The sequence below is a fragment of the Ruditapes philippinarum genome, unplaced genomic scaffold (genome assembly GCF_026571515.1).
Source record: "Ruditapes philippinarum isolate M1 unplaced genomic scaffold, ASM2657151v2 ctg227_1_1_1_1, whole genome shotgun sequence".
Lineage (NCBI taxonomy): Eukaryota > Metazoa > Mollusca > Bivalvia > Venerida > Veneridae > Ruditapes > Ruditapes philippinarum.
Window position 1 is genome coordinate 161195 of NW_026863206.1, and position 20852 is coordinate 182046.

The 20852-nt window shown below is 32.5% G+C and overlaps 1 protein-coding gene across 2 annotated transcripts; it reads left to right on the forward strand.

The window, feature by feature from the left end:
* The first annotated feature begins 412 nt into the window (after positions 1-412).
* Positions 413-18506, forward strand: LOC132721475 (ankyrin repeat domain-containing protein 34B-like). Of its 2 annotated transcripts, none has more exons than XM_060705781.1 (3): positions 413-655; positions 15706-16183; positions 17532-18504. In XM_060705781.1, the coding sequence occupies exons 2-3, from the start codon at positions 15733-15735 to the stop codon at positions 18446-18448; spliced, it is 1368 nt and encodes a 455-aa protein (XP_060561764.1). In that variant the 5' UTR covers positions 413-655; positions 15706-15732; the 3' UTR covers positions 18449-18504. The 2 variants fall into 2 exon arrangements, with proteins under 2 accessions (XP_060561764.1, XP_060561765.1); XM_060705782.1 differs by lacking the exon at positions 413-655 and adding an exon at positions 9381-9773 and having other exon boundaries at positions 17532-18506.
* Positions 18507-20852: the final 2346 nt, after the last annotated feature.

The window sequence follows — 20852 nt, forward strand, 5'->3', positions numbered from 1 at the left end:
TTTTAGAAAACATTTTTTTCCCTGTCCGGATGCAAAATAATACGTTAGTTGGTGTTTTTGTTATCTCACCGTAGACACTACAAATAACAGATAAATACTAAGGACCCAATAAATCAAATCATTTAAATCGTTGGAACGTAAATTTATCTCGTATTGTGAAGTCGAGTTAAGTACAAAGCACTCCGAATAAACAATACTTTTAAGAGTATACGCTATATGTAATATGTAAATTGCCTAATAAATTATAGAAAGAAAATACGTATCAAGGGAATTTAAAATCCTCTCTTTAAGCCAGGTCGGTTAATCGATACACCTATTCTCATTGATCGGCTGGAACTCCGTAACCACTCGGGTGTTTCCGTAAAAACATCTACCGTCTTATATTGAATAAATCAATATAGCGAAATACGGTGTCGCGCTGTCGTGAAAACCTATATTTATGCATTTTCATAACCAGCGTGCGCAATTAATTGAACGCATGTAGAGTTTAGCTAATAAAGGAGTGGAAAGAGTGGATTAAGACGCGTTTTTAAAGATCGATCATTTATTAATACAGATTAAATACAGGGCAACGGAATCTTGTATAAAATGAGACTTACTTTACGGACTTTCTGCATAGAAAATTAATTATGCTATCTAATTAATATCATCCGAGGTACGTATGCTTATTTGTTTTCCTTTGATTGATATATTTAACAGGTTTTACTGTTTTGATTAACCTAGTTTGGTATTGTTGCCATATAATGAGTGCAATATCGAAATAAATTTTTGAGATCATATTCTTTCATGATAAAGTTTATATTATACTATTTATCATACAATATAATTCTCAAGAGAGAGAGACAGGGGTGGGGGAGAGAGAAAAATCGCATTTTAATTCATGTTTACTGTATACTGAATGAAATTTCCGAAATTTGCAGTGATTTTTTGTATTTCTTCTGACCGCTTCTTTTTCATCATAACAATGTGCACGTGCGATTTACTTATTCGCCTCCGTCACCCATTAACTTGTATAAGACATCAACATCACGTGTTTCTATAATCATCATCATCATCATCATCATCATCATCATCATCATCATCATCATCATTATTATTATCATTATTATTATTATTATATTTATTATCATTATTATTATTATTATTATTATTCCTTCTCACTGTTTTAAAATGATTGCATACATGTATGATATTGTTTTTTATCTGCTCTTCATATCAACTGAAGAGAAATTTAAGGAACTTTAAACATGTACGTATGTTGTATATGCTTGTTACATTACATACTTATCACACTGCATTAAGTCACGCTGTGGACATTTATATGATAGTACATTCTGACAATAACTTGCGGACCACCTTTATGACTATTCCCATAACGTAAGTAAACGTAATGTAACGTTAGTTAACGTCAACCCTCTAGCGACATATGTCAGCTTATTTTACCAGCTAGGAACTTTGTTGTTAGGTGCTGTTGTTTTTTCTTTTAATCTTAAAAAAAACTACATATTATAGCGTTTTTAACGCATCAGTATTGTTGCAAATTGATTGCTAGATAAGTATTTGTGAATCATAATAATTATAATAAGTGCTAATAATTATAATAAGTGCGTCTAAATGATAACTAAAGACGTGTGAAATTCCATCTCAAAACTAAACTGAATCATACAAAAACATTGTTGTCTCATGCAGCCTCTGTCTATTCCTAAACCCCCCTCCCCCCCCCCCCCCTTTCCCACTCCCCACTACTCCAAAAACACTTCTATCCACACCTCTACGAAACCCTCATACACAAATACACTCCTGAATTCTTTCTTTTTATAATCGTAAATACATTCGTAAATCTATAGTTAAGAATACGCTATATATTGAGCTTTCTTCATTTACAAATAATGTTCCTGTGATTTATTTTATTTGCTTTCGTGATGACATTTTTTAAATCTTATCTCATATAGAATCCATTAACAAACACATTATACGGTCGTAAAAAATCTATTACGCCAGTAAAATTATTACTGCCAATACAGTATGTATTCAAAATATTTCACCCTCTATGTTTTCAGTGTATCTTTTCCCTTATATAAACAACACAATAGCAAGGTCGATATATTTCTATAAAGTCTGATGTATTGAATGGTAAACGATGTATTAAGCTATATATTGGATTGAGATTTCAATGCATCTTTATAATTCATGGTTGAAAAATTTTATGATGAAAAGAACAGTTGTGCTAGATTTTTACATTATAGTGTTAAAGTTAATGTATGGAAGACAGACATGCCATGTATACGTTATTGCATTTATCGTAGTGTCATTTTATACGGAAGCTAGAAACGTCCGTAAGTTAAAATTACCTGTACTAAATTATTTTATTATACGGAAAACAGAAACTACTTACGAGTATGTGCAGTTATTTTATTATACGGAAGTCAGAAATAACCGTTACGTATCTATAGGAAATTATTTCATTATACGGAAGTCAGAAACTACCGTTACGCATTTATAGGAAATTACTTCAGAAACTACCGTTACGTAGTTATATGAAATTATTTCATTATACGGAAGTCAGAAACTACCGTTACGTATTCGTAGGAAATTATTTCATTATACGGAAGATAAAAACAACCGTAACGTATCTGCATGCAATTTTTTATACGGAAGCCAGAAATAACTGTAAAGTATTTATACGAAATTAATTTATTAATTTTATACGGAAGGCAGAAATGATGACTGTAACGTATTTATACGAAATTTATGACTATACGTAAGATAGAAGCGAGCATGACTTGTCTTTACGAAATTATTTCATGATACGGAATCCAGAAACGGTCGTTACGTATATTTATATATACGAAGTATTCAATTATTTTATCATACGGAGGGTAGATACGAGTTTATCAGTTAAACATGCATAATCGTATTTTTTTCTTTTTCGCCAGACCAAAATGCCATCAATACGTGAATGCATAAGTGCGCGACGACAGAAAAGTGCGTTACGTCTATTTACGTAACTGTACGTATTCTGGTACGGCAGATCGAAAAGACAGTTACTTGTCTATAGAACGTGAAAATTTTATTACGCGGTTAACAGTAATCTCCGTGATCTTATCTTTACGTAATAAAATTATGTCGTGATTGTATTATTGTACGGAATATATGAAAGAATGTAACTTACGAGTATATGATTGCATTATGGTATGGAACACATAAAGGCCATCAATAGGTAATTGTTTCGCCAGGAGACGAAAGTGCCTGTATGATACATGTGTCCATACGTGTTTCACATACAGCGTATCTGTTAGATAAAGCTTATGAATATCGTGTTTATATATAAAAAAAGCTATTTCCCCTCCTTTTTAAATAATTAGAGTTAATAATTTTTGTAATATTTTGAAGAAATTGGGTGAAGAAATTATTATTTTTTATTATTTTGTATTATACCCATGACGATTTTATTGGCAAATAAGCCGGGTGTTTAGTTTTAACTTTAATTATCAATTCCTAGTTCAAGATGAAAGGAAGACATTATTTGCAGAAAATTACGAACTAAAATGCACGGAATGCGCATGCTCTAAGCATGCATTTGCTACGTTTTACTAAATAATTTAGTATCTGCAGGTTTTCTTAGTCAGTCTTGCGTCAGAGATAATGTGCAAGTAATATTCCATCGCAACTTCTCAGCCATTTCCGCTCTACTTCGTAAAAGGAATGGCAATGGTCGGAAATGACGTCTGACTGAATGTACACCTTAGTGAATAAGAAGTTATTAATAATATATTAATATAGTGTTGTAATGCTTTCACTAAGTTGAGATTGAGCCATCAATCGGTTATCTGCAATCTTGAGAATATTATATGACCTTTGGGTGAAAGGGGGGGGGGGGTCCCTGAAGAATATACCCAACAAGAGGCAGCCGATGTTAGTAAAGATAAAATTTCATGAGAACAACTCAATTTTCACGGTAATCAATTCTTACGCGTTCTCCGGGGAGATACTCGTTGTTAAAGCAATTAATATCGTCTGCTCAAGCGTTCTGTTTCCAAATTAGTGCCTATAGTAACACACAGTCTATAGTAACACACACATATGTTCTGATTCTACAGTGGTTATTTTCTTATGAATAATTACAAGTTATACTATATAAGTGTTTCACTTAAACTATACTGGTTGATTCATTAAGATCGACAAATTATTTGATTCGTTCGTTCGTTTATTCAATTTTTGTATATTTTTTTGGTTGTTTTTTTTTTATTTGATTATTTATTTATCTATTTTTTTATTATATGTTATTCATTCATTCATTTTATTATATTTTATTTCATAATTCATTCATTCATTTATTTATTTATTAACTCATTCATTCCTCACTCACTCACTCACTCACTCACTCACTCACTCACTCACTCACTCACTCACTCACTCACTCACTCACTCACTCACTCACTCACTCACTCACTCACTCACTCACTCACTCATTTATTTATTTGTTTGTTCTTTTATTTATTTTTTTATTTATTTATTCATTCGTTCTTTTATTTATTTATTCATTCATTTATTTATTTATTTATCTATTTATTTATTTATTTATTTATTTTATGTTATATCATCTCCTTTTTATTATGTTACACTATTCTTTCAAGAAATAAACAATGGACATGTAGATGTAAATAAAGAAAGATCCCAAAATACTAGTCAAAATCTGTACTGAAAAGTTATAATTTCAAATTCTGTATATTTCATTGCATTTAGAAAAAAAAACATCTTTACGTAGAAAAACGTTAAATTTAGATTTAATGTATTTTATGTTAACCATTAAATCTATTTCGAGATTAATCTTTCAAAGTTAATTTCAGTTTTATTACAATAAAATGACGTAATAAATTGTAAAATGTAGTACCATAAACTATACTTAAATACCATCGTGGGGGTAACCGTTAAAATTTGGGCTTGAAATACAATCCAGGTCTTGTGTACTTTAAATTGAAAACCCTACCTTTTCATACCTTTTGTTTACATTATCACGCGATTAAAAAAAACCTTGATGTTCTTTTTTTACACTGTGATTAAATTTATTCAAAATTTGATTTATTTGCATTTCTTAATCGATTTGCTCTTTTAAAAAAGTATTGAATGATGGACCGCTTTATTTTCATATTCATATTGTAATTAATTGCCCATTATGCCTCAGAAAAGCTATCAATTTTATATCTCAATACCTTTTATTTTAGTTATCTTAATATCTTTTGGTTGGTTGGTGTTGGTAGTTTTCACTCCGGATCACGACAGTAAGCCACATTAAATTCATCAGAGCACAGTTCAACCACCGCATCGTTCCTGGGCAGGCTGTCAAGCAGTTTACCAGTACTAGTTGCCTTCACTTTCGCAAGGAACTGAAACTTCTGTACATGCCAGAGCAGAGGTACAGTGCGAATGACTGTAGAAAGGATTTCATGATCAATCACAACAAAAGTGACCTGTGCCGTCCGGGAATCGAACCTGGGTCGCCCGATACACAGTCCAATGCTCTACCTATTTAGCTAACCTGGCGGCTTGACATATACAGGAACCTTTATTGCTACTTTTACTCTGTTCGAAACTGATATGATTATAGTGAATACGAATTTTGTATGGAAGTCAAATTACTACTTTGTTTACAGTTTGATACTTTTATTGCACGTTCAGACCAACTGTATTCAGTTGTTTAACATCTTACATGCCCTAAATATTTAAACATTATTAAACACATGTTTGCTATTGCTTATGAATTAATATACATTTATAAATATGGACATACTGTGCCTTAAAGCTACGTGAATGAATCTCCGTATTTTCGGACAAGAGCTTGTTGAAAACAGGTTTGTAAAAATGTTGTGTGTACTTTACTGAAAGTATAAGTTTGTGGGCTTTTAAAGTTCTAGAAATAAAAAAAAACAACATAATATGAGAGAGAAAAAAAACATACTATATGTATACCAGCTCAATAATATGCTTGAAATATATTGTACATCATACCATTAGGAGATCATGTGTTAAGCTTATGAATCCAGTACGCCTCTTTTAATAAGCGTTCCATATCATCGGATGAAATCTCTATAGGCATAGATTTTAACTCAATAATACATTGGTTACTTTTAGCCACATTAGTTCAAACTTGTTGATTCGTTCTAATAATGAAACTTTTAAGCTATGAATGAATGAATGAATGAATGAATGATTGAATGAATGAATGAATGAATGAGTTAACAAAATATGTGTAAGCTTTTTATTCATTTATTCATTCATTCATTTATTAATTTTATTTATTTATTTATTTATTCATTTATTTATTTACTTATTTATCCATCCACTATCCATCCATCCATCCACCAATCCATCCATCGAGCTTTTAAAATATGTAGTTTACCTTATGGCCCTCCATCCATCCATCCATCCCATCCATCCATCTATCTATTGCTGAAAATGCATTTTAGTAATGGGAAAATGGTGTGAGAAAAAATCGTATACATTGCAAAAGTTGCTTGTAAGTCTGTTCCATTCATTCAAAAAAATGGAAGTATTTAGTGAGCTTCATCCGCTATCCGGCTATTACAAAATACCTGTTTTTTAATCAGTCGTGCAAAACTATAGCACTCCTGTACAATTTATCATTGGCTTTCTAAAAATGGCAACAAATTTTTAAAACGCTTCAAAGAAGAAAGGTTTCTGATGATACATTATTTAGAGCAGAATATGTATCTTTACACACCCTTCATGCATTTAACATGAAGGAGAATCAATTTTGGAACGGATGTTTGATGAGCGTAAAGCTTTTTATTCGTAAAACGACTTCTCCCTGGTAAACATTCACTTAATGGCTTCTCCCTTGGAATGGAAATACCTTTCATCTGGTTGTAGAATTAAAAAGAGACCGTTGTCTTTGGTATATTTAGTATTCAATATTAATGAACTGAGAAAGGCAGGTCGATATATACGAGCGTACAGCTCAAAACTGAAGATAAGCATTTGCGTGCTGTACAACGATTTATTGATGAAAGTAACTAGACCGTGTCTGTGATTAAAGAAATGCGGACGAATGTCTTACTCAGCGAAAACATAAAACCATTCTAAAATATTGTCGTGAAAGAGAGATTGGTGTACACAGTATGCGATTCGTACCCGGAAGTGTTCTGTTCCACATTTCATCCGACTGGGCTACCATTTCACGTACGAATGTTTCAAATATTATGTTATTATTTTTTTCTTGAAACATCTTTAAATGTTTGTTTTTCTTATGTTATTGCACTTGTTTAAAACGTTATAATGTTGTTTATAATGATCATCTCTAGTAAATAAAATTTCTTGAGTCAAATTGCTGTAATGTGCCTCTAACCGTACTGCTGTATAGTGTTCCTTTAGCCGGATTGCTGTAATGTACCTCTAGCCGTATTGCTGTAATATACCTCTGGCCGTATGGCTGTAATGTACATCTGGTCGTATTGCTGTAATGTACCTCTAGCCGCATTGCTGTAATGTACCTCTAGCCGTATTGCTGTAATGGACCTCTAGCCGTATTGCTGTAATATACTTCTTGCCGTATTGCTGAAATGTCTATCTGGTCGTACTGCTGTAATGTACCTCTTATGTACTTCTAGCCGTAATGTATTGTACCTCTTGCCGTAATGCTGTATTGTACCTCTGGTCGCATTGCTGTTATGTACCTCTAGCCGTTTTGCTGTAATGTACCTCTAGGCGTACTGTTGTATAGTGTTCCTCTAGCGTTTAACTGTATTGTACCTATAGCCATATTTCTGTAATGCACCTTTTGCCGTATTACTGTAATGTACCTTTAACCTTTGTTTCTGTAATTTACCTCTTGTCGTGTTGCTATATTGTACCTTTGGTCGTAATTCTGTAATGTACCCCTGACCGTATTGCTGTAATGTACCTCTGGCCGTATGGCTGTAATGTACCTGTAGCCGTATTGCTGATTAAACTCTAGCCGTATTGTTGTAACGTACCTCTAGCCGTATTGCTGTCATGTACATCTGGCCGTATTGCTGTAATATACCTCTAGCCGTATTTCTGTTACGTACCTCTAGACGTATTTCTGTAATGTTCCTCTAGCCGTATTGCTGTAATATACCTCTAGACGTACTGTTGTAAAGTGTTCCTCTAGCCGTATTGCTGCAGTGTACCTATTGCCATATTGCTGTTATGTACATCTAGCCGTATTGCTGTAATGTTCCTCTAGCCGTATTGCTGTAATATACCTCTAGCCGTATTGCTGTAATGTACCTCTAGACGTATTTCTGTAATGTTCCTCTAGCCGTATTGCTGTAATATACCTCTAGACGTACTGTTGTAAAGTCTTCCTCTAGCCGTATTGCTGCAGTGTACCTATTGCCATATTGCTGTAATGTTCATCTAGCCGTATTGCTGTAATGTTCCTCTAGCCGTATTGCTGTAATGTACCTCTAGCCGTGTTGCTGTAATGTACCTCTGGCCGTATTGCTGTAATGTACCTCTTGCCGTATTGCTGTAATGAACAGCTAGTCGTTTCGTAACATTTCATTAGTTGTATTTCTTTACTATTTAGTAAGCCGTATTGTTATTAAATTGTTTAAGCCTTATTTTTGTTACGTTTCGCCAGCCGTATAGATGTAACATGGTCCTAGTTGTATTGCTGTAACATATGTAAGCTGATAGCGATTACTTTCGTCAGTCGTAATTAGTAAAACGTTATTCGACCCGTATTGATAGAACATACCGTGAGTCGTGTTGCGGTAAAATTTCGTTATCCGTAATCATTAATATACACAATATACCCTATACCCGCAGTATTGATGTAATTTTCCATTAGCCGTATCATTGTTACATTTTGTTAGCCGTATTGCTGAAAACAAACCGTTACCGTATTGCTGTAAAATAACGCTGACGGCATTACTGCAACATTCCTTTTACCGTATTGCTGTAAACCGTAACACATCGTCGGCCGTATATTGCTGTTAGTATTATTGTCTGTTTCGTATCAAACGGGATTTTATATTTCAGTGTGTACCTTGAACGTCATTAAGATCTTCCCACGGGTAATATTAAAATGTTTATATGTTCTTGTCGGTCATTGAACTATTACGGTTTACTGGATGCATGTAAAATTTAAAACCCTGGGGTCACTCATTAATTGAAACACGTCACGTGACTTTTTATACGGATGCGTGATTTAAACTATTTGAAGTTTATAATTATTTCTGCCGGGACAAAGCTTATAAATTGTGACAGAGAAACAATTCAAAATATTTCTTTCGGAAATAAACACACTTATACTTATTCATTAAATGTTTTTATGTATTATAATTCCTTTATCCCATCCTTTAAAGGGTCGTATTTGTGTAGGTGTACTTTACGTCTTTTAATCGCCCTGGATTTACGGATAAATGTAACAATGCAAACGAAACCAGTTGACTTTTAACTGGGATTAATTTCTTTATAATTATTATTTATCATAATGCAATAAATTGTTTAGTTCTTAACGCACTCGAAATTTAATCTGGATTATCCATTGTTTCATTTTCAATAAGTTTAAAAGATAAATATATATTTTGTCTTTTTGTATTGAACATTAACAGCAGACCGTACTGTTAAATTGTTGACACATATACGGAATAAGGAATAGAAATAAAATAATTACATTTTGTGAAAATAAAAATAAAAAATAGTGTGTAATTTGTGTGTACAATTTGGAATAACTAATTGATATACTTTGTTTCATTTGCTAGTAACTTGGTTTAATACACATGGTAAGTTCAGTTTATTAAATAAAAAGACGTCGTATTTCGCAATTTTAAATGCGGTTTAATTTTGTACGTTTACTTTTAAATGGTTAAAGTTGTAGATAAAAATAAATAGTCAGTTAACATGATACTAACATGTGCAGTGTAACGTGTATTATTATTGAGTTTCTGTCTTGATATATTAGTTGTTTAATAATCATAATACTGCACGTTTGTTATGATATTCTTAACGGGTTGTATGACCATTTATGTAACGTCACTATTCATTGGATAATCGTGACGTTTATAGTTTTGGATAATCGTGACGTTTTTAGTTTTTAGCTCACCTGTCACAAAGTGACAGGGTGAGCTTTTGTGATCGCTTTTCGTCCGTCCGTCCGTAAACTTTTACTTTAAATGACATCTCCTCATAAACCACTAAGCCAATTTCATCCAAACTTCACAGGAATGTTCCTTTGGTGGTCACCTTTAAATTTTGTTCAAAGAATTTAATTCCATGCAGAACTCTGGTTGCCATGGTAACCGAAAGAAAAAACTTTAAATATCTTCTTTTAAAAAATCCTAAGAGCTAGAGCTGAGATATTTGGCATGAAACATCTTCTAGTGAGTGTCTACCCAGTTTGTTCAAATTAAATCCCTGGAGTCAAAATTGGCCCCGCCCCGGGGGGATCATTGTTTTTCCCTATATGTATATAGTAAAAACTGAAAAAAAATCTTCTTTTAAAGAATCCAAAGAGCTAGAGCTAAGATATTTAGCATGAAACATTTTCTAATGGGTGCCTACCAAGTTTGTTCAAATGAAAGCCCTAGGGTCAAAATTGGCCCCGCCCCGTGTGTCATTGGTTTTCCCTATATGCATATAGTAAAAACATAAAAAACCTTCTTTTAAAGAACCAAAAGAGCTAGAGCTAAGATATTTAGCATGAAACATCTTCTAATGGGTGTCTACCAAGTTTGTTCAAATAAAAGCCCTGGGGTCAAAATTGTCCCCGCCCAGGGGGTCATTGGTTTTCCCTATATGCATATAGTAAAAACTTAAAAATCTTCTATTAAAGAACCCAAAGAGCTAGAGCTAAGATATTCAGCATGAAACATCTTCTAATGAGTGTCTACCAAGTTTGTTCAAATAAAAGCCCTGGGGTCAAAATTGGCCCCGCTCAAGGGGGTCATTGATTTTCCCTATATGCATATAGTAAAAACTTAAAAAATCTTCTTGTAAAGAACTCAAAGAGCCAGAGCTAAGATATTTAGCATGAAGCATGTTCTAATGAGTGTCTACCAAGTTTCTTTAAATTAAAGCCCTGGGTCAAAATTAGCCCCGCTCCGGGGGTCATTGATTTTCCTTATATGCGTAAAGGCAAAACTTAAAAAAATCTTCTTTGAAAAAACCCAAATAGCTAGAGTTTAGATATTAAGCATGAAACATCTTCTAGTAAGTGTCTACAAAGTTTTTTCGAATAAAAGCCCTGGGGTCAAAACTGGCCCCGCCCCAGGGGTGTCATTGTTTTTAACTTTATGTGTATAGTAAAAACTTAAAAATCTACTTTTAAAAAACCCAATGAGCTAGAGCTTAGATGATTAGCATGAAATATCTTCTTATGGATGTCTACCAAGTTTGTTCAAATAAAAGCCCTCGGGTGAAAATTGGCCCTGCCAGGGGAGGGGGTGGGGGAGGAGAGATCATTGTTTTTCATTATATGTGTGTAGTAAAAACTTAACATTGTGAAATAAAAACTTAACATTGTGAAACATCTTCTAATGAGTGTCTTCCAAGTTTGTTCAAATAAAAGCCCTGGGGTTTAAACTGGCCCCGCTCCGGGCCCTATATACAGGTGAGCGACCTCAGGGCCATCATGGCCCTCTTGTTTATAATACTGCACGTTTGTAACGTCACTTTTCATTGGATTATCGTGATGTTTATAGTTTTTTATAATAATGCACGTTTGTAATGTCACTTTTCATTGGATAATCGTGACGTTTATAGATTTTTTTATAAACGGTTGCTTTAAATATAACCCTCGCAAAGACAGCAGCTCGGGTTATATATGCAAACAAGCGTTTCTATATGGCCATATAACCAGTTAAACTATGAATTCGCTTCCCGTATAATTATAATTGATTACAGCATTTTATCATGTTTTATTTTATGCTTTTCAGTGGATTACTGATTTATCCGTGAAAATTATATTTGATAATTTCACAGTGAAAGTTATCAAAATATAATTTCACACTTTTCAATGACGAAACTACTTTTTGAGATTTTCCCCATGTGATACCTCAATTTTATTTTTGCTGACAATTCTGACAATGTCAGGCTGTTTAAAGAAAAGCAAAGTTGAAATTGATAAATAACTTAAAATGTCAAAAGTAATAAAAAGAAGAAAACTTACTTCTATTCATTCAAATTCCAATCACCAAAGTTCGTCTCTAAATTTTTTTTTCAATTTTACAGTCTGAAAAATACATTCCTTCCACATGCAAAACTGCTCTTGATGACATTTGGGCATGTTAAAGTATCCTACGAGCAATAACTGTCGTATGCTTTATGAAGCTTGAAAAGCAATGACAGTCATCCTCCGTCGTAGAATAAGTAAACAACCCAGCGTTCCGGAGCCAGCCTTTGAAGTTTTCCATTTTCCTTGCTGCTTTTTGAATGATTGACATCTGTCAACACTTATTTTTTGTCTGTTTCAATCCTCAAATATGTTTTCTTTCTTTTAAAAAGGTGTATGACTAACAAATCCAAATTATATCCCTCTGAATCAAACACAATTATTTTCCTCCCGTGAAAAAACACAACTTTAAAAAATGGCTGCCGCTAACATTTAACAAAGCCAGGTCTAATATAAATTCGCAGTAAGTAACGGAAATATGGGTAAAGGGTTGGACTTTTTCTCCTACAAGAATTGTTTGTTTTTATCATTAAAACAAGCGATCATTCATATTTTTTTCTAAAAAAATGAATAATATCACCGTCATTTTACGTTGATTGTTGAACTAATTTTCAGCTCAAGACTTCTTGTATTTAATGCGAAATTCCGACTAAATGGGCTCTCAATGGGGAAAACAGATTTTAATATTAACGTTAATATTGTGGAAATTTCGTTTTAACTTGTTTTTAAGCATAAAATAAAAAGAAATTTTTTTTTTGTTGTGTAAGATGTAATTTTATTTCATCTCGTTAACTTTAAAAACAGTATTCACACTCGTGGCTACGCCACTCGTGAGAATACTGTTTTTAAAGCCCACTTGATGAAATAAAATTTCATCTTACACACAAACAAACAAATATCCTCTACATTTTTATCATATTTTTTCTTTCTCAGAGAACACAATGGTGCTATATCAAAAATTCGTTAAAAAAGTGATTTAAAAGTTATATGGTTCTCTAAATAAATAACCTTTAATCATTTGTACTGACCCAAATAACTTAAATTTTTTTTTATAATTAATAGTATAGTGAACATATCTTTGTTAGCATTTGATTATCTTGAATTTATATAGATATTATATTGTGTGTTCACATCATAATACTATGTTAATATACCATTATATTATGTGTTCACATTATCATTTTATGTTAATATACTATTATATTGTGTGATCATATAAACATGATATGTTTATATATCATTATATCATGTGTTCACATTATCATATTATATAAATATAGCATTATATTGTGTGTTCATATTATCATGACTGCTATCTTTGATATAATATTATCATTATATTGTGAACTCACTTTTTCATTTTATGTTAACATATCATTTCATTTTGTATGTAAAAATGTCAATAGAACCTTTTTAATATATGATCTACATATAGCTGCAATCTCACTGTCCCAAACACTTATCAACAGAACGATTTATAATATCATGTTCATTGGGTGAAGAATCATGTGCACTAAGTCTTGCTGAATTGGGCTATCGCCTCGGTCAATATGTCATCTGCCGGTGAATATCTTATCATATTCAATGGCTCATTAGTCAATAATTGTATAATATTTTATGATCATTTTGACTAATATATCAGCTAGTTATGAGGTCGTTATCCATATTTCATTATGTTACGTGAAATTTTTTATGTGTTTTTGCATAATATTAAGTATGTTCAAAATCAATATTTTACAGTATATGTATATATTATATGCGATCAAAGAAGAAGATCTTTGTAAGTGTTAATACATGTATATATTTTTTTCAAGACCACCTTGTTATTCTTTCTTTATATATCCACTCTAAATCTAATTCTTAGAGTTTCAAGAGATAGTTTCATGTATGCTTCAAAGCTGCATGCCTCCAGATGAGCCGAAATATATCAATACAATTAAATTTGAGAAAAATAAGGGTACAATTTAAAGCAAAGTAAAATGTTTTAAGATTCAAGTAATGATTTACATAATATAAGGGATTATGCGATTAAGGGCTGATTTTGCTGTATTTATCACCATATTTCTACTGCGTTTCTAACGCAGTAAATGCTGCTTTTGCTTATTCTGATCTCTTTTTTGGTAATTTACGTGGATTGCAAGTATTGTTTGCATTGAGTAAATTATATTCTTTGTTTGATTTGATATTTGATTTTTTAATACATTTTTGAAATTTTCATGAAAATAAGCATGAATCTGGAGGCGTACTGCTTTAAGCATTCTACTCAATCCAGTATGCAATGTATGTATTGAATTTTTGTTATGAAAATATTGAAACATTATTTTTTCGACCTCATTGAACTCGAATGTTAAAATCTCGTTGGATGTTATGACATAATCATGTTTATTTTGTCAAAATTTGACATACACGATATATATACTTAGAACAAGCATTATATTTAAGGATATCTCTCTCTATCGAATTGAATGTACGCTTTTCTTTGCGTTTGCTTTTTTTCTCTAACACATTTAACCAACAGTGTCTTTGTAATTGTGTTTCCGGTTAAAACCAAATATTCAAGATATGTTCTCTTTTAGGTTATTTTTTAAAAAACTCGAATAACTTTAATATATTTTCATGATAAAATCAAAAATTATTGCCACGCAGCCAAATACATGTATGCCAAAAGTAGCTGTAAAACTTTCGAGACGTTAAAGGCCCATTATGCCCTAGAAATGCTTTTATTTTTTATGTCTCAAAAGCATTTATTTTTGCTATCCAATGATAGTTTTCAAAAAAAAGTTATTCATTGACCAATTACCTGAAACTTTTTTTTATTCTGTTGCCTTTTGGTAATTAACTAGTCTAGTACAAATACTAGTATAGTAATTCAGTATTTTGTAAGAAAGTCAAAATACTACTTAGTTAACATTTTGCTATTTTTATGACAAACAATTTCACATTCAGTGATATTTTCTTCTGGTGGTAAGCATCTAACATGCTCTAAAATCATTTTCTGAACATTATAAAACTCAAGTTTTGCTCTTTCCCAAGGAGAGAAAAAAATCGTTTTTGAGGCATAATGTTCCTTTGATGGGTCTAAACTATGCCACTATATGTCATGAATATAATGCCAGCACTTGACCCCACTATATCATTTATTGACGATGGGTGAATATATAATTACATTTATTGTTAAGATTACCATCACTTTTGAATTATTAATTACACGTGGTGTATAGGTCCATTTGTGCGCGTACATATCAACCACTGCACCGATAATTGAAATTAATCGACCCAACGAATTGTAATCATGCAAAATCAACGATGTCGTGCGACTGATTTGATGCTTAACGCTGCCCTTCGTTTGTGTTATAAAATTAGTTGTTTAACCTTGTCCAAATACGGCACAATTTATGGATAGTTAAACCGATTAGTTCGACCTAAGCTGTATGAAATGGATTCAAAAATCTTATTTTCTTTCTTAGATTAATCTTATTTTCGTTACAAAGATAACAACGCCTGATATTGTATTGAAAACTTAACTATACGCTTGTCTATTTCAGTGAAGAACGTGCCAACTCTGAGATATAATGGTGGACAGTGACGTCATTTACGCACAGCTATGTGACGCACTAAACAACGGTGACGTCGGAGATGTTGTGTCCCTTTTACGTGACAATGACGTTGATATTGATTATCGTGACGTCACACATGATCTTCAGACGTTTTTAATGCGCGTGTGCTACGTAAATATTGAAACAGAGGAATTACTTGAAATTCTTGAAGCAATATTTGATCACAGTCCGGATGTTAATATCAAAGACTCTTGGGGTAGGACTGTACTAATGCATGCGTGCATCGCAAATAAACCGGTCGTCATCGAAGGACTTCTTGAATATGAAAATACTGACGTCACTCAGGTTGATTTTGAAGGAAACTCAGTGCTATCGTTTGCTGTACAGAACTGTGATGTTTTTACGTTAGAGGATATTCTCAAACATTCTTGTGGACCGAAATTACTTTCAATTCACAACTTCAAAGGTAGGGAGTTACGTATTTTTTCCTATTGACTAATATCATTTCCTATTGACAAATTAATATTTATAACATTGCACGTTTGTAACGTCGCTTTTTATTGGATGATTATGACTTTTGTATTATAAGTTATAAGATTTTTGGCAGGTTATATGGCCTTATATAACCGGTTGTTTTTATTGTTGTTTTTTTTTTCACGTTTATCCTGAGCCGCTAGACGGGCTTAATTGCAAATAGCCGTTAAAATCGACCATATAACCTGTTAAGATTCTTTATAACGAATTTATGATTCTGAAAACTTTCTTATAAAGAGATAAATTATGGAATAAATTCATAAATCGATTGCAACCCTGTATATATAGATTATATGTACGTATATACGTATGTTACGATTATCCAATGAAAAACGACGATACAGCAGCATTATGAAGTTAATGTATAATTTTATAATGCTGCACTTTTGTAACGTCGCTTTTCATTGGCTAATCCTGACATTTATATAAAGTTTTTTAAACATGGGTGCTATCAATTTATGAATAAATCTCTTTTTTTCTCAATAAAGGGATGTTTGCTGTAATATAAATTCGTTATAATCATTCCTGGCAGGTTATATGAACATAATTATATAATAAACGGTCGTTTACAATTTAACCGTTGCCTTGCGGCTCGGGGATATATTTCATAAACCGTTTCCATAGTGGCATATTAACTGTCAAAAATCGTTATAACTAATGACATAAATATATTCTTAGCATGCAAATATATCAATTTAAGTAATCTTCAATTTTTTTTTTTTCAAATTAAAGTCAGACAGACAACTTACCAAATTATTTTAGAGTATCTTTGGTCATAACAAAGTAGATCTATGTTGTGGTCGCAGAGAACAAACTTTTTTGCCCCCACCCCCCGCCCCCCCCCCCTTCCGATGATAGTTTTAATCCGCACCGAATTCTTGTGTGACAAAACTTTGTAATGGTGTCAATTTCAGACACAATGCATGTCGGGTCATTTTAGGTCTTCCTGTGTCAGTTAAGCTGAATGTTTCCTAAACAAACTTCCGAAACCTGCAAATACCTTAAACTTTGAAATCATTTTCAAGAAGGCTCAGATTTCAATAGAAATTTAAAATACGTTCTGGGATTAGAAAAGAACTGTATATTCTAAACTAAAACGAGTTTCACAATCACAGCCTTATATAATTATGTAATGCATAACTCTTGTCTATGGGTTTCGAGAATATGGGAGACCGGGACAAATACAGGTACAAATAATAACACAGGTACATTATTATTTCGGCTGCACTTCCTGTTGTTGTTTTCTTTGTCACTTAAATTCGATAGTTTTCTATTTATAGGACAATCACCGTACACAATCGCACAGAAAAGTGGTGACAAGTCCGTGATACGATTGTTTGATTCTTATATGAACAATACAGCCAGTCTTGAGAAGAAAAAACGACGGAAACCAAGAAATCGTGACGTAATCAAACTTCCGCCTACTTACTCACCTTCGCCTGAAAGAAGCGCGAGAAATCCGTCCGAGAGGAAAGAAGTGCAATATGTCTCAAAATATCAGTGCAATAATGATCGGCTACAAAGTACAGGAAATGAACTCAAATTAGATATCAAAGCAACAAAAGATCTTACAAATTTCGAAAACGACGCGAAAGGAAAGTGTGACTCCGCGCCTGTTATTCGAAGTGAGAGATTGTGCCGGGAGGAAGTAGTCTCATCATTATCATTATCATCACCGAAACTAGCTCGCAGACATCACAAACAAGATTGTTTACTTCAAGAAACACTTTTACTCAATCAATCACGAAACTTCCCTCAAGTTAAGGCAGAAAGCAATTTCACGGACGGAAGTGAAGATAAACTTGAACTTCCGGAATATAGTTTCAGGAAACAGAGGCGGCCATCTTTATCACTTCCGGACTTGCGCAATGTGTCGGGATTTTTAGTTAATTCCGGAAGCAGCACGCCAACCGAAGGCGGTGATATATCTAAAAGAAGTACCCCGACAAAAAATGTTCAGAACGATAGCGATGACGACGATGTCTTTTCACAAAGTTGTCCGAGTTATAGATCAAAATCGAAGCCAATATTTAAACGGCAGACTAGCGAGAAACACGTGGTTCTCCCGGATATAAATAAAGGAAACACAACTCTGTCTTCCCCAGCAAACATGAGGAAAGCGGTTGTTTCCCTTGCAAGAAACAGGAAGTACTCGAATAGCGATGATCAGTTACACAGACCAGGTTTTAACAGCTAGGACAATTTAAGACAAAAAGATGACTTGGCCCCGTACCGTTTTAATTATTCATTGTGAGAAGGAAAACTTTACAAAAATGCGTACTTTTAACCCGTCAATATTGAAGATAATTTAAGTATATTAAGAAAAGCAAAGCCATAAACCAGTCAGTCAATTCACAGGTGTCCGATGTCAAGGCGTGGCACGTGTTTTTCCAAGACGAATTGTTTTCGTTTATTTATTTATTTATTTATTTATATATTTTTTTTACAGAAAATGTATGTTGCTTTCGTTCGACACAGCTGTTTTCTGCGAAATGCTGTTTACACGTGTCATATTAAGAAATACTGTTTCTGTTATATTAATAGAAAATAAGCGATGCCATACGATAAATAGAATTTTGCATAAGTGTTAGTACAATACTGAATTTATTGAACAAGTTGAATAAATGCATTAATGAATCTACACGGATATGATATTCTGTTTACCAAATACCCAAAATAAAGACTGTTTACAAAGAAAAAAATTCATTGACTCGCCTATAGTATAACATTAAGCGCGACACAATATTTTGTATAACGCAAATATCGTTACGTCAAAAGATATGCACGGTCGTGCAATACGGATGTTTACGGAGTCGCAAAACGGCACGGGAATGTGAAAATATACAATGTATTAAAAATCTGTCTAGTCTTAAGCACAGTACAGTACAGCACCAGACCATTCAAAAAAAAAAAAAAAAGAAACGGCGAAAACGTGTTTAAATATGTTCTAATAATGAATTAAGAGCATATTAGATGTTTAATAGCTGAAGAAAGTAGCGCTGAATGTGCATTAATGTGCCGTATAGGTAGCGAAATGTGAACAATGTTAACTGCAACTCAAAATACTAATTCACTATAATTATAGCTATTGCCATCAGAGCAAAAGAAGTTTAAAAAAGATTCATGTATATGGCAAATGAGTATTTTTTTAGAAACTGTAACAAGTTACCAAAAATAATATCTGAGGCAAAATGGGCCTTTAATATTTCGATTTCGATATTGTGATTCCTAAAGCAAACAAAAGCCTGCAAGTAAGTAAAATCAGGGTAACGATAAACTTGTCTACTGGAACATATAAGTATGACGAACTTTATCGAATATAAGCGAAAAAGGCCGAGATTATTCCTAATATGGCGGAAATGAACGGAAATATCCGAGCGTCCAAGGGCTAGACAGGGATGTCTAACTATTATTGTTAAATTGTTATCTTTGTGTATATTTAAAATTTACTTTTGAAAATCTTAAATGTTCAAATGTGGATATTGTCAAATAAATACATGTATTTTGTAATAGATAAATTTTCTATGTGGAATATATATTATACAGTTCTGTTGTTAATATTATTTGTTTTTTATTTGTTGTTGTTGATGATGATGATGATGATGATGATATATAACAGTATCACAGAATTTGAAAAAAATGGAACGATCTCATTGGACAAAATATGATATCAAACACTAGTTTGAAAAACTGCAATACTATTGGAAAGACAATTATTTTAAACACTAATTTAGTGTTTAAAATTATTTTTTGTCAAATAGAATTGCAATATTTCAAATGAATCATAACACATGTTGCACTTATTCATTATCCCTCATGTACAGACTCAATAAAACCGAGACTGCAATTTTCATATCATTGTGTCGTGATTAATGCTTCCGATTAATCACTTTGTTTCCAGATTTTTACAAACACTAGTGTTTAATAGTAAACATTTACTACAATAAATTCATCGAACTCTTTGATTTTATGCAGAGACAGATAAATCAGTTAACAATATAATACTTATAATACTGGTTATATTATGCTTTCATTGGTCAAATTATTTAAAAAAATAACTACCGAAGAAACGATTATAGAGGTCAGTTCCAAAGGGGTGACTCCATTAGGATTTTATCCCCAATTCGAGGTCCAATCGGATTATTTTCCAGTAATTATCGGTATCCTATACATCTTTATTTTTAGATATAAATCTTGTATTGGTATAAACAATTTTTTCAAATAATCCTCTAGTTACTGATACAGAAAAAAAACTTAATTCTTTACTTACAGTTCAGTAGAGATAGCTAGATTAAATTTCTTTATAATAAATATTCATATGTATCCCAATATCTCTATATGAGATTTTTATTTGTTTTCGGGAGAATCTTAGGAAACAATTTTGGGTTAAGTGAGATTTTTGTCTCATAATTCAACGTTAGCTTGATACACATAATACAATTATACCCTTATTAGATTGTTGACCAATAACAGTGTTCCAATTAATGATTGTAAATATATCTATAGGAGTGATTTGCAAAAGGTCTTATTACAAAATATCTGTTATAACGCATTTATCTAGCTGTAACCATTTATTGGCTATTCTATTGTTGAATGCATCA

Bases quoted from the DNA above. Each gene is read 5' to 3' on its own strand.
- LOC132721475 (XM_060705781.1), top strand. From the start codon at position 15,733: ATGGTGGACAGTGACGTCATTTACGCACAGCTATGTGACGCACTAAAC. The intron at 16,184-17,531 runs GTAGGGAGTTAC...TTCTATTTATAG, and splicing joins TTCAATTCACAACTTCAAAG to GACAATCACCGTACACAATC.